This window comes from Phocoena sinus, chromosome 13, assembly GCF_008692025.1.
Source record: "Phocoena sinus isolate mPhoSin1 chromosome 13, mPhoSin1.pri, whole genome shotgun sequence".
NCBI lineage: Eukaryota > Metazoa > Chordata > Mammalia > Artiodactyla > Phocoenidae > Phocoena > Phocoena sinus.
In genome coordinates this window covers 44,961,776-44,976,116 of record NC_045775.1, presented here as the reverse complement: position 1 = coordinate 44,976,116, position 14,341 = coordinate 44,961,776, and the positions used below count along the sequence as shown (strand labels likewise).

The 14,341-nt window shown below is 36.0% G+C and overlaps 1 protein-coding gene across 1 annotated transcript in view; it reads left to right on the top strand.

Moving 5' to 3' along the window:
* The window catches only part of ASB3 (ankyrin repeat and SOCS box containing 3), an 81,760-nt gene that overhangs the window by 54,914 nt on the left and 12,505 nt on the right, over positions 1-14,341 (top strand). The window contains exons 4-8 of the mRNA XM_032652029.1: positions 1,477-1,589; positions 2,173-2,308; positions 5,307-5,484; positions 7,562-7,759; positions 9,584-9,841. Of these exons, the coding sequence (XP_032507920.1) occupies positions 1,477-1,589; positions 2,173-2,308; positions 5,307-5,484; positions 7,562-7,759; positions 9,584-9,841 (883 nt within the window). The remainder of the gene's footprint in view (positions 1-1,476; positions 1,590-2,172; positions 2,309-5,306; positions 5,485-7,561; positions 7,760-9,583; positions 9,842-14,341) is intronic.

Sequence of the window (14,341 nt, the reverse complement as noted above, 5' to 3'; positions counted from 1 at the left end):
TTTAAAATAACTTTCATTGAAGTATAATATACTTGGTCACAGTATGGTTCCCACTCCGTCTCCAATTTGGTAACTTATTATATAAGGACAAAGAAGTTAACCCAACTCTTCCAAAGGAGAGGCCTTGGTAGTAGGATGTAAGCTGTAAATACACTTTTCTAAACCACTATTTCTTTTTTTTTTAAAGGTTTATTTATTTATTTAATATTTTATTTTTGGCTGTGTTGGGTCTTTGTTGCTGTGCGCAGGCTTTCTCTAGTTGTGGTGAGCGGGGGCTACTCTTCGTTGTGGTGTGTGGGCTTCTCATTGCAGTGGCTTCTCCTATTGAGGAGCACAGGCTATAGGTGCGCGGGCTTCAGTAGTTGTGGCACACGGGCTCAGTAGTTGTGGCTCTAGAGCGCAGGCTCAGTAGTTGTGGCGCATGGGCTTAGTTGCTCCGCAGCATGTGGGATCTTCCCGGACCAGGGCTTGGACCTGTGTCCCCTTTATTTGCAGGTGGATTCTTAACCACTGTGCCACCAGGGAAGTCCCTAAACCACTATTTCTTAACGATTAACCATTACTTAACCATTTGCCTTATTTTGAAATAATTAGCAAGAGCTGTAAAAATGCCATTTTGCCATTGAGAAATTTTTTTCACTAGAGATGCAGACATCAGATATCTTAATGTATTTATGATATTAAAATTTTTCTCTCTGTCTGACTTCTATAGCGTATTTAATAATCAAAACAAATTTTTTCGACTTTCATTTTTAGAAGGTCTCCCTAATTCATGGAAACAAACTTATCTAAACTCTGTTTCATATATCACCACTGACAACCTGATAATCTTCAACTCAGGCTTTTGGCTATGGAGTGATTTTTGCCAGCAGTCACTGATAATGATGTATGAATTGGATGTGAAACAGATTCTACTAAATTTTCATTGGTTGATATAAGAACATCATTTTAACAATGATAGTTGTTTATTATGGTAAAAATATCTAAGATGCAGACTTGCAGTATTGTGCTTTCAGTTTGCTTGTCATTTACTATTGTCATTTGTGATCAGATGGTAATAGCCAACCTTTCAATTCTTTTGAGACTGTTTCTCCAGACTGCTGCTGTTTCTTCTGACCCATTCATCCCATCCCCCTCCCAACTGCATTTTTAACAAAATAGAAACACATATTATCTCCATTATCAAAGAAAATATGTTTGCCTCCTGCTTCCATTTCCTCTGTATCTTTTAAGATACAATTGAAAATAATTTTATATGTGTACCAAAAGGATGTATATATTAATGGGTTTGGGCTAAGACAATTGTGATAAATGTTTTGGAATTGCATAAGGAGTACATATATGTTCTGATTTGTTGATAGGAATGATGACAGTATTGTGAGTTCAAAGCTGAATAAGTGATGGTAACATCACCGAAGTGCCCAGTCCTACAAACATGGCTTTTTACTGACAATTTTTTTGACTGTTGTATTGCAGCTGTTGAAAATGGACAGATAGATGTGTTAAGGCTGCTACTTCGATATGGAGCAAATGTTAATGGATCCCATTCTATGTGTGGATGGAACACCTTGCACCAGGCTACTTTTCAGGTAAACTCTGAATTTATTATTTCATTTCCATGTAAATTGTGTGTTTTACCCTTTTAAAATGACAGTTCAATACAGTTTTTGCTTCCCACTTGCCTGTGATTTATGATGGTTAGTGCAGTACAGAAAAGGCAGTCTAAATGCTAACGGTCATTCTGAATAAGCCAACTGCTCTAGTAGTTCTAGTAGCTTTGGGCTGCAGGGTTTATCTAAGTTTTTCAAATGTTGATAGCATAGTTAAGAGACCATCAGAATATTTGGGATATAAATTGATAGCACTGGCTTATTTTATTTATAGCACTGTGTTTAGAAACTGTGATGACATCTTAGTGCTTGTACTTGCAAACTAATTTTGCAGGATTTTATGAGGATTATAATTCCTAGAGATTCCCAGTGTTCTATCTGTTTATGTTTAATGTTCTAGCTAAAGGTACAGAATAATCTGATTGTTTAACACTTTCTTCCCATCCACCAATACACTTTTTTCCTTTAGTGAGGATAAAAAATATACACACACACAACAATAAAAAAGATATCTTCTATTTTCTTTGTTTTCTCTTATTTAAAATATGAATCTGTGCCTTAGGAAAATGCTGAGATCATAAAATTGCTTCTTAAAAAAGGAGCAAACAAGGAATGCCAGGATGACTTTGGAATCACACCTTTATTTGTGGCTGCTCAATATGGCAAGCTAGAAAGCTTGAGCATACTTATATCATCGGGTAAGACTAATTCATTGGGTAAGACTAATCCATTAGCCTTTACACTGTTAAGATCATGAGTTTTAACTTTGTATCTTCTTAGGAAGAGTAATTCTTGACCAGATATAAATCAGGTTCTGGAATTTATGGTCTTTTATGTTAGTGGTAAATAAGAGTACATACAAGCTCATTTATAAGCCTGGTTACTAAGTCTCTATTACTAACATAATACATTGTGCAACTATTAATTTATCTGAGTAGGACCATAATGACCTATCATTAAAGCAGGTTTATTGGCAAGTTAAATGATGGTGCTGTCTTTTATTATAGGGACCTGAGCAATTCCAACTTTCTAGGGTACAAGAAAAAAAAAGACTAGTATAGGCTTAATTAATTTTTTAGATATTTTGTGTATTAACCCTTTGAGTTGTATGTTTTGATCAATTGTGTGATATTTAAATGGATTTATTTCAAAGCATGTTTATACTTTATTATGTTAATAAATAGCAACAGAAGCCTGTTAAAGGATTCTCAGTGACAACGATTACACATTCAGCATTGTCAGAGAGGATGGTGTTGAGGTGGCATTCTTACTCTGTGTGACATTTCTGTGACCAGAAACTTTTGTTATGTAAGAGCTTTTCAGTTCTTCCAGGCACTGCGTGTGCACTCACACTGCTAACCTGACGAAGCATGGATAGTCAGGAGCAGATGGGAAATACACCAGATTTGCCACCACGCAATTTTTTTTAATACTTAGACTTTTCACATATCTTCTGTAATACCTAAACTTTTAATAAATTACCAAAACAAAGTTTAAAGTTGAGAGAATCCCCCAAATCATTTGTGCAAGCTTTTTTTTTTTTTTTGTATTAAGAATCCCAGGCTTGGGGACTCCCCTGGTGGTCCAGTGGTTAGGAATCTGCCTTCTAATGCAGGGGACATGGGTTCGATCCCTGGTCGAGGAGCTAGGATCCCACATGCCACAGGACATCTGGGCCCGTGTGCCACAACTGCTGAGCCCGTGCACTCTAGAGCCCGTGCACCACAACTAGAGAGGCTGCATGCTGCAACTACTGAGCCTGTGTGCTCTGGAGCCCACATGCCACAACTAGAGAAGAACATGCATGCTGCAACTAAGACCTAACACAGCCAAATAAATAATTAATTAATTTAAAAAAAAAAAGAATCCCAGGCTCTGAGCATTTAAGTGCCTTGCCAAAGATCTAGAAAGTATTCCCTGGCAGAATCAGGACTTGGATCCAGGACTTGTGATTTCTCATCTTCCTTCTTCTATGTTGTACCTTCCCAAGGACTGTCGTGATATATTCTGCGACTTCCAGTCCGTAGGTTCCAGTTATTAGTGTGTAGCTAATATTTAGAATGAAATAGGTTAAACTGCAGCTAATGACTCCTCATGCTGAGCCTGTCTCCTGGAACACTAAGCACCTGTTTTGTTTTCCTTTGTTCTTTTTTTCTTCCCCTCTCTGAATAGTTATGAATGGCAAGTTGAAAAGCTATGTAGGTATGTTTATAATGTAACTATACATGTTTCTAACTCTTTAAAGTGACTTTCCATTCAGTGAATTATCTCTCATTTTCCCAACTTTTCTACCTGTAATCTTACAAGGTCTAGTTCCTTATTCTTCCTTATACATTGAAATTGTCAATCAAAACAAAACATTGCTTAAAAGAGAAAGTTAAGTAGGTTTCTTTTTTGACTTAGTATTTTCTCAGTTATAGTGTTCATTTCTTTCTGAGGCTGACAGTAGGTGAAGCCACCTTGTACAAGTCAGGAATATTCTGTGTATCTAGACATGTTGAATATCCAGTTGGAATTTCTGACAGTTCCATAAACTCTAAGTTACCATTTGTGTTTTACATTGTTTTTACCAATTTCAGGGCTTTGGTTTATTCAAGGTATATTTATGGAACATCCGTTTAAATAAAAAAGTAGTCTTTTCCCCCTTGATGATGATGATTTTTCACTGAGCTGTATTCCAGAAATTAAAAAATTCTCATGGTCATGTATTAACACCATACTTAGCATACTTAACACATTATTTGTCAATGAGAAAAGTTTGAGGAAGTCTGCTATTTTTGAAACCTTAACAAAAATTGAGGTCACTAAACTTTTTCACATCTTTGTACACTTGGGTCTAAATAATTGATTAGATTTATGCTTAAAAAGATCAGCTTACAAACCCATTTAAATAAACCTTTTTCCTTTTAATGTGAGCTCTGTTTATCATGCACTGGTCATGAAGAAAAGTGATATAATGAAGAGTATAGTCAACATTAGTTTAAAGGCATAGCCCCCATGTTTATCATATCTACTGGAATTTTTTTTTTTCACAAATCTTAGCCGGAATCAATTAGTGGCATCTGTAAAGTCTCATAATTTAGATTTTTTTCTTATCCTTTCAGTAATGATCAGAAATGTTATCCATATTTGATGGTTTGCATTTTTCCTTTTTTTTTTTTTTTTTTTTCTTTTGTGGTACGCGGGCCTCTCACTGCTGTGGCCTCTCCCGTTGCGGAGCACAGGCTCCGGACGTGCAGGATCAGCGGCCATGGCTCATGGGCCCAGCCGCTCCGCGGCATGTGGGATCTTCCCAGACCGGGGCACAAACCCGCGTCCCCTGCATCGGCAGGCGGACTCTCAACCACTGCGCCACCAGGGAAGCCCGCATTTTTCCTTTTTTAAATGATTGCTTACTGGACCCTCAGAGTGCTTGTTGGAATGAAATGAATCCTTCATTGAATAAGTTTCTTATTTTAGCTTAAAAATGAATTCTAAAATATTAATCACTTGTTTTCGTGCTGACATAAAAGTAAAAACAATGTAAATGATTACCAATAAGTTATGAAAATTAATATGTTTTAACAACAGTATCCACTAAGGAAGAAAAGCTATTGTACTGTGAAACCCTTTTAAGGCAACTGCTTTGAAATTTTTGTTAATTATTATTATTATTTTTTGCATTAAGGAGGGTTATATGTTAAATGTTTATTTTAGGTGCAAATGTCAATTGTCAAGCCTTGGACAAAGCTACTCCCTTGTTCATTGCTGCTCAAGAGGGCCACACAGAATGTGTGGAGCTTTTGCTTTCCAGTGGGGCAGATCCTGATCTTTACTGTAATGAGGACAATTGGCAGTTACCTATTCATGCAGCCGCACAAATGGGCCATACAAAGTAAGTGTTAAAAATGGAAAATAAAAATGGTCTCATAATTCAAAGGTAATAGAAATAGATCTTCTGGGCCAGACCCTTTACCTCCAGGCATAACCCTTGGTATTCCCTTCCCTACTGATCTGCTGGGTGACTAGATCCACCCCCCACATTTGTCCCCCTTGCAATCCCAGCAACTCGTAGTCTTGCTCTTTCCTAGTGTGAGGCAGAGTGGCCCCAGGGGCTTTCTCAGGGTAAGTCTTCTCTCTGACTTCTTAAGCTGTGGCTGTACTCTCCCACTCCTTTCCAGTTTTGTCCCAGGCATCTTTAGGTATTGATCTGATGGCTTTATTCAACTTATTTTTGTTACCTCCTTGGCCCCAGGAATGTTTTGAGTTTGTGATCTCTTTTGTGTGGACTGGGTAGTCCTCCACATCTTGAACCCTTTGACTGGACTTCTCTTTGTCTTATTTCAAATTCAACTTGGTACTTTCCCCTGCTTCTATTACTCTTCTTCCTTAGCCAGAAATTCCAATGAAATTTTTGATATTGTCTGAAGAGAGAGAGACTTAACGAAAGTTGGAACTCCCTGAAATTGGGGGTTCCAGGAATCTCAGAAATTATTAAACCTGGTTTTATACCTGTGAGAATATGGCAGCCTGTCTTAACACAGATTGGTACAGTTTTTTAAATATATATTTAAAGTTTTTAGAGTTATACTACTACAATAATAATTTTATAGCTCTTGTTAGTATTATTTAATTTAAAAAGTAATAGTGAAATGGTCTTGTCTTTAGTATGTATACATAGTAGGAAAACAGATGCTGTAATTGGGTTATTATGCCACTAGGTGGCATGGTATTTTACTATTTCCTTAAAGATATTTGTAATCATGTTTGTGCCCTGTTGAAGAGTATAATTTTTCCAACTCATTTAAAAAAATTTAGCACATTTATTACATATAAGAGACACTAAACAGATTCTTTATTTTAACAAAGTACTTAGGTTTAAAAATTTGATGTTTTTCTTAACTGTTGATTGTTTATTTAATCATAAATCTTAGGTACAATTATACTCTGAGCTTTAAATTGATACCAAAACCCTCTTGAGAATTTGTCCTCATTTGTTCTCAATTTTGAGAATTCTGTTGGTCACTGATGATTTCCTTCATGGTGAAATATAAGTTCTCCTTAAATATTATCTTAGTCCTACCTTACCTAAGGAAAAGTAGCAAAGAGAAAGAATGTTATCAATTCTTAATTTATTCTTAATTTTTTTTTTTTTTTTTTTTTTTTTTTTTTTTTATGCGTTACGCGGGCCTCTCACTGTTGTGGCCTCTCCCGTTGCGGAGGACAGGCTCCGGACGCGCAGGCTCAGCGGCCATGCTCACGGGCCCAGCCGCTCCGCGGCATGTGGGATCCTCCCAGACCGGGGCACGAACCCGCGTCCCCTGCATCGGCAGGCGGACCCCCAACCACTGCGCCACCAGGGAAGCCCTATTCTTAATTTTTAAATAAATATGCCTTAATATTTAAAGAGCTCATCTTCTTTTCTGAGAATACAATATTTTAGCAGAATTTCTGACTTCTTCCTGATGACAATACTATTCATTTCATGTCACTCACCGTCTTAAAAAATTCTTACTGATTAGAAAAATAAAACTTTGGTTGCTACTCTATGAAGGAAAATAACTTGTTTTCTTGATAACAAGTTTATATTTAGTATAATGAAGTTTTAAAAAATTTATTAGATCCTAAAATATCTAATATAAAATTTGAATTTTGGGGAGGAAGGTGGTTGTTGGTGGGAAGGTAAATAATTCGTGAAAAATAAAGGACTGTGTGTTATCTGTTTACTTTTATGGGAATGTTACTTAGCTCTGCTTCAGATACATTTAAGGATCTTTCTACTAAGCATCAATAATGAGTGTAACATTTCAGAGTATGTAGCTTGTAATAATTTACTGTAGATAGAAAGTACACTGAAGACAGAAAGACTTTTTAAAATCAATCAGTGGGTGACTCAAAATATGTGCTGTAGAAATGTCTGCACTTATGTACATATAAAAGCATTATATACCCCTGAATTTGTGTATTTGCAGAATCTTGGACTTGTTAATACCACTTACTAACCGGGTCTGTGACACTGGGCCAAACAAAGTGAGTCCTGTGTACTCAGCAGTGTTTGGAGGGCATGAAGAGTGCCTAGAAATGTTGCTCCAGTCTGGCTACCGCCCAGATGCCCAGATGTGCCTCGTCTTCGGATTCAGTTCTCCCATGTGTATGGCTTTCCAAAAGGAGTATGTATATTTGCTGTATTTTTATTCTTTTTTGCTATATGGAGATGTATTTCCAAATGACTTTCTTTTGTGAAGCAATATGTCTTAGAGCTAAATTTTTAACTTAAAAACAAAAAACAGACAAAAACAAAAGCCTTCTGTGATGCACCTTGTTCAGTCAAACTATAATAAAAATTAGGTGATAATGTCAGATTTTTTTTCCTTCTCTCTTTGGCTCTGGATTATATTTTTGGTGTAGCAATTTTAGAGCATACTTTCAATATATTAAAGTAAATGCAGGAACTCTCTGATACCCTTGGTCTTCAAAGCAATTTAAGAATTAAAACAAACTTTAAGTTGCACAATGAATAAGGGCTGAAGATTTAATGTATAATGTGGTGACTGTAGTTATAATGTGGTGACTGTATTATATAATTGAAATTTGCTAAGAGTACAACTTAAATGCTCTTAAAAAAAGAGGTAAATATTTGAGGTGATGAATGTTTTCACAATGTATATGTATGTCAAACCACCACATTATATACTTTAACTATCTTACAATGTTATTTGTCAGTTATACCTCAATAAAGCTGGGAGGCAAAAAGATAAAAAAGAGTTAAAAATATCTTTGTCAAGTATGATATTGACCGTGTGTCAGGCTATTTATCATTTGAAATTTATATTTACAAGACTTGTTATGAACCTAAAATAAAACTTTAGTTTTCTAGGTATTCCTGCATTTTTTTTTTCTTTTTTTTTTTTTCCTGCATTTTTAATGTATTTGGTATGTAGCGTTTATTTCTGTAGGTCACACTTAGTTTAAAATTTTTTTTTTTTTTTTTGCGGTACGCGGGCCTCTCATTGTTGTGGCCTCTCCCGTTGCGGAGCACAGGCTCCGGACGCTGGGCCATGGCTCACAGGCCCAGCCGCTCCGCAGCATGTGGGATCTTCCCGGACCGGGGCACAAACGCGTGTCCCCTGTATCAGCAGGTGGACTCTCAACCACTGCGCCACCAGGGAAGCCCTCTTTTGATGCATTTTGCCAGTTAGCTCTCTCATAAAAGGGTTACACTTATTTTCAATCATTTTAACCACAACTTAGCAGTATTGGATGATAATGTTTTCTTTTTTAAAGTAACCAATTCAATAGGTATAAAATGATAACACATTTGTTCTGTAAAACACTTTATAAAGAAGATTAATTTAAAAATCTAAAGCTGTAAGTTAAATTTTTGTTCATTAAAAAAAAGCTTTTCTATGATTGCTTTTTACCATTAGAAATTTAAAAGTAAGAGGGAAATTGACTAAGATATTGTTGAAGGAAGTGGTATCTTGGAGATTCCTAGACTGAATCATCTGTCTTTAGGGACCAGTCACATTGTTTTATTAACTTTGTTTAGCAAGTATTTTGTATTATGGATACTTAATTGTGCAAAAAAATCACAATTTGAAAAGAGTTTTCTACTTGTCAATGATAATTTTAAAACTTAACTTATTTAAGATAAATGTTTTAAATTCTAAGGACACGACTTGTTCATAGTTGGAAACTAAAAACCATGCAGAATGGTGTAAATTAAAAAGTAAAACCCTCCCTTTCCTCTGGTCCCCTAGTCTCAATCCACTAGACATGTAAAAATCATCCACTATCCTATTTGCTATTCTTATTTTCCAGTTGTAACTACTGTTAACTTTGTAAGAATTATTTTTTTAATCTGAAAATCTAACTTCTCTTCTCTTCCCTTCCCTTCTTTTTCCTTCCTCCCTCCCTTCCTCTTTCCTTCCTTCCTTCCTCCCTCCCTCCCTCCCTTCCTTCCTTCCTTCCTTTCTTTCTTTTTTGTGGTGGAGCTGTGACTTCTTTGGAATTGTGAATATTCTTTTGAAATATGGAGCCCAGCTAAATGAACTTCATTTGGCATACTGCCTGAAGTATGAGAGGTTTTCAGTGTTTCGCTACTTTTTGAAGAAATGTTGCCCATTGACATCATGGAGCCACATATCTGAATTTATAAGTCATGCAGTTAAAGCACAGACAAAATATAAAGAATGGTTGCCATCTCTGCTGCTTGCTGGATTTGACCCACTGAATCTCCTCTGCAGTACTTGGTAAGAAATCCTGCCATGTGGACTTTACTCTTTTTGAGTGAGTGTACTACCTTTAATTTCCCCCAATTTCTTGAGATCCCTGTGTTGGGAGGAGGTTGTTATTGTGTGTGTTTTGACTGTGATGGTTGGGTTGGGGTGAAGGAATTGGGGGGGGCTGCTAATGGTGAGATTGAGTGTAAGGATAGAGTCCTGGAAAAAGGTCAGAGGTGGCTGGAAGGGAGTAGAAAGGAATGGGTGCCAGTGAACCCTCCTGAGAGGGTTATTTCTTCTACTTAGGCCATCCCTCACGCTGCTCTTAAAATGTCTGTGACAGAATGGTTGTAGCTGCTTTGGAGATTTCTAGCATCCCTTAGTCAAGTAGATTGAATACTCCTATCCTATAGCAACTTGTCTACTTGAACTTAGTCTCCCTCAATAAATACTGATTTCTGAAGTAGCTGAGTAAATAACTCTTTACCTCAAGTGGTTTCTCAGAAGGGCATCCCCTATGAGTGATTATATGAAAGTTGAGTCAGAAATTTTCTAGGGCAAAAGGATAAAAACTGTTTTACCAACCTTTTCAAGAGTTATGTGTCTAGATGGACCAAGAAGGTAATTGTAGCGGTGAGAGAACTCTTTTGGCCTGATAATTCGAGTCAAATGAGGAAATAGAATAAAAGTCTCTAAGAATATAAAGAACATAAAAATTAAATGTATTTTATGAAATTTCAATAAAACATCTAGAAGATTTCTTTTTTGTGCTTCAAAAATTACCATTTACCAAAATAATGTTTAGACAAATACTGAGATTTTGGATTTCAGCAGAAAAGTGCTCTGATATTTTGTTATTTAAATTTTGCTTTTCGAAAGAGGTCCTCTTTGGTATTCCTGCAGGCAACACTAGTGGTTCCTGCTTGTAAATTTTGTTTGCATTTCTGGGACTCCATCTTCTGCCTGGTGGCTTCTCCATCTGTAAATGAAGAACATATCTTTGTTTGGCAGGATCCCAGTATCTCACCTTTTTATTATGTCTGCCATAATATAGAATTCAAGAATTTTCACTAAGCAGAGGTTTCATGCTTAGGACTATCATCCCTTTCTGATACTAAATGTTTCAGATATGTGGCTTGTGAGGAAAAACTGCTTTCTGGTAGGTGGTTTGAGGAATATAGAAGTAAAGCAAAGTTTAGATACATGTTCTGATCTCCACTTTACTTTTTGTTTATAGTTTACAGTGGTTTGAATACCCGATTGTATTTACTTCTGTCTCCAACAGCTGATTAATACACAGTTATCTGTCAAATCACTCACTGTTGCAATTCCCTCTATACCATTTCAATAAAATTTTACAAAAATCCATTGTATTTTTTAGATAACTGAATGAGATTTTAAAATTATTGACAATTCATTGAGAAATCTAATTTTTAAAAGTTATTTGTGCATGTTTACTTGTCCTAACAAATCCCCTTTTACATGTGCACACACACACATACACTCAGTACTGAGATAGAAACGCTCACTAATGAATGCTATATCTAGCTATTAACGAAGCTATGTAATACCCTTAACTTTTTACTTAGTGAATTTTATTGTTGTGTCTGGGCTCCTGACAGCTAACAGCAGTTACCCCTCACCGTTCTAGGATTCACTCCCCAAAATGCTACTGTAAATCCAACCAACACGTTAGATAGCTGTGGGCAGTTCTGACAGTATGTTTCCTTTCCTCTGTCACTTCACTTAGTGCTTATTCCCAAGGCACCCACTTTCTTCTCAGCCATGCTTCTTGTGTTTTTCTACTGAAGATACTAACTCGACTCCATATTACTTGCCCATTACTTTCAGCCTTCATGCTCCATTCTGGTTTCTAGTTTATTTCTTTAACCAACACTTAAAATATTGCCTGATACACCATAGGTACTATTTTAAGTTCTTTTTTTTTTTTTTTACGGTACGCGGGCCTCTCACTGTTGTGGCCTCTCCCGTTGCGGAGCACAGGCTCCGGACGCGCATGCTCAGCGGCCATGGCTCGCGGGCCCAGCCGCTCCGCGTCATGTGGGATCTTTCCAGACCGGAGCACGAACCCGTGTCCCCTGCATCAGCAGGCGGACTCTCAACCACTGTGCCACCAGGGAAGCCCTATTTTAAGTTTTTTACTATTAGCTCATTTAATACAAAACATAGTAGTTACCATTATCCATATTTTATAGAGGAGGGAATTGAGGCACAAAGTATTTAACATAACTTGCCCAAGCTCACACAGCTAGTTAGTGCAAGAGCTTAGGTTTGGACTCAGGCTGTCTAGTAGTGTAACTCATGTCTGTCTTTGTAACCCCTGTGCTATGCTGCCTTAGCCCTATGTATCCCCAGGGATGTGGTAGTTTTTATCACTTAATTTTAGGGATTCACTTAATCCCTTGCCTAACCTAGGGGGATCTGGGCCAACTTTTCTTGCTCTTTCCTATTCCTAAATTAGGAAGAACCTATTCAGGGAAAAAATTAAATGTATCTTCTTTTCCTTTCCTCCTCAGACAACTACATAGACTGCTGGAAGGAAAGGGAATTTGCTTTATCCTCCCAAAAGGCTTTGTAAAATATACTCTCCCATCCCTAGTTCTTATACAGGGTTCCCTTCCCCCCATGGGACTAGCCCATTTGAGAATTTTTGTGGTAATAAGCCACTGGGTTTGTGTTATATTTATTGGATGTATTAGGATAGAAAAGAGTTAATAAACAGTAAACTACAAATTATTTTGTAGTAAATTGTAAAACTTCAGCTATTTGAATTGAGAACGCCAGTTGCATACATTTTACTCTGAAGGAGTAACTTTAGTCACTTTATATTCATTAGAAAATATATGATGGAAAATTTCACTTTAGCAATAAAAATGCTTAACATGGTCAAATTTTTGCTTACTGATCTTTTATTGAATGAATAACGCAAGTGTTTACGCTGAATGTGATGAATGTTTTGCTTTCTTTGATCAAATTTACATTCAAAGAGCTGTTATAAAATAATTATCCCATAAAAACGTCAATATGTTGTTAAAGTGGATTTTGGTTATATCTTATTTATATAACATATAAGTCTGTTGCTTAATCTTTGTCATGTAAATTATAAATGTCTTTCCTAGGTATTGTTTGTCTTAAACAGTCTTTAAAGATGTATCTGGCTGAATAATTGCTTGTCACAATATAATCTGCAGAGTTGAAATATTTTTTCAGCTTTAAATGCAAGACTAGGTTTCCCTCACACCCCCAATGCAGTACATGAATGATAGAAAGTAAATGTCATCTGTGCATTTAGTTGATTAACTGTCACAGGTTTATGATTTTACAACTGCTTTGTACAACGTAACAGTCAATGTAGTACAGTAACAATACATTTTCAGTGCCATTATCAGCATTGGTAAAATAAACTCAACATTATATTAACTAAAGCTGTGTAAATAGATTTATTTCTTATGTGTGTGTTTAGATAACTGCACAGAAATGACTTTGTTTTTGGTCACAGTGAGACAGCACATTATGGTAGAAAAATGAAACCATTAAAAAAGAAACTAGCAACCAGAACCAAGTAACCTTTGGTGTGGGGTTCCTAGAAAGTGAAGAAGGTTGTTTGCATTTGAATATATTTTATCATTTCACTTATTCTCAGTATTTTCTGATAAATCGTGACTTCACTGAGAGCTTTTTGAGAAGTAAAATGTTTCCCAAAGCATTTGTGCTACAGTTTAAGTTCTTCCTTATATAAGTTTGCATATTAGAGAATTAAGATTTTAGGAAATAATTTTCATACTCTCTAATCAGTCATTTCAAGGATACTTTGACCCTGAATTACGAGAAATAAGTTGTCTTTGAGATGACAGGTTTAGAGTATTATTCAGTTTCTTTACTTCTATTTTTCCCTTATTTTGTCCTTGCTCAGTAATGTCTCCAAAAAAGTGACCTTGAAAAGAATTTCTGTTTTTGAAGTAATCACCAGAGACCCTAATGATTTTACTTTTCTTCAAACAATGTGATGGTAGGGGAGTATCTAGTTGAGTACAAAATAAGTATCTTATTAGAATTTAGAGTTCTCTTTAAGCTTTGACTAAATTTCATGTGTACAATGTTATAAGGCCCACTGAAAATATAATACTGAACATTTCAAACCAGTTCTAGTAATATCAAATATTTATATAACATTTTATAGTTTTAAAAGTCTGTTTACTATATTGTCTCCATTATTTTCATGAATAGTCCCCTAAAATAGGTAGGTTAAGTGTTATTCTCATTTTAGAGACCAGGATCTAGGGCTTAAAGAATTTAGGCAACATGTTTGTAAGTAGTAGAGGTGATGTTAGAAATCAGAGCTTTTCTTGGGTCAGTGCTCTTTCTATTAGGATTCAAGTGCTTATAAAATTTGGGAAGTCTCTTTTGGGTGGGTTGGTAGGAAATATGACATTATTTTTAAAAAATAGAAGGAGAACTGCTTGTCTTCAACAACTTCTTTCAGTTCTTAAAGACAACTTATTCTGATAT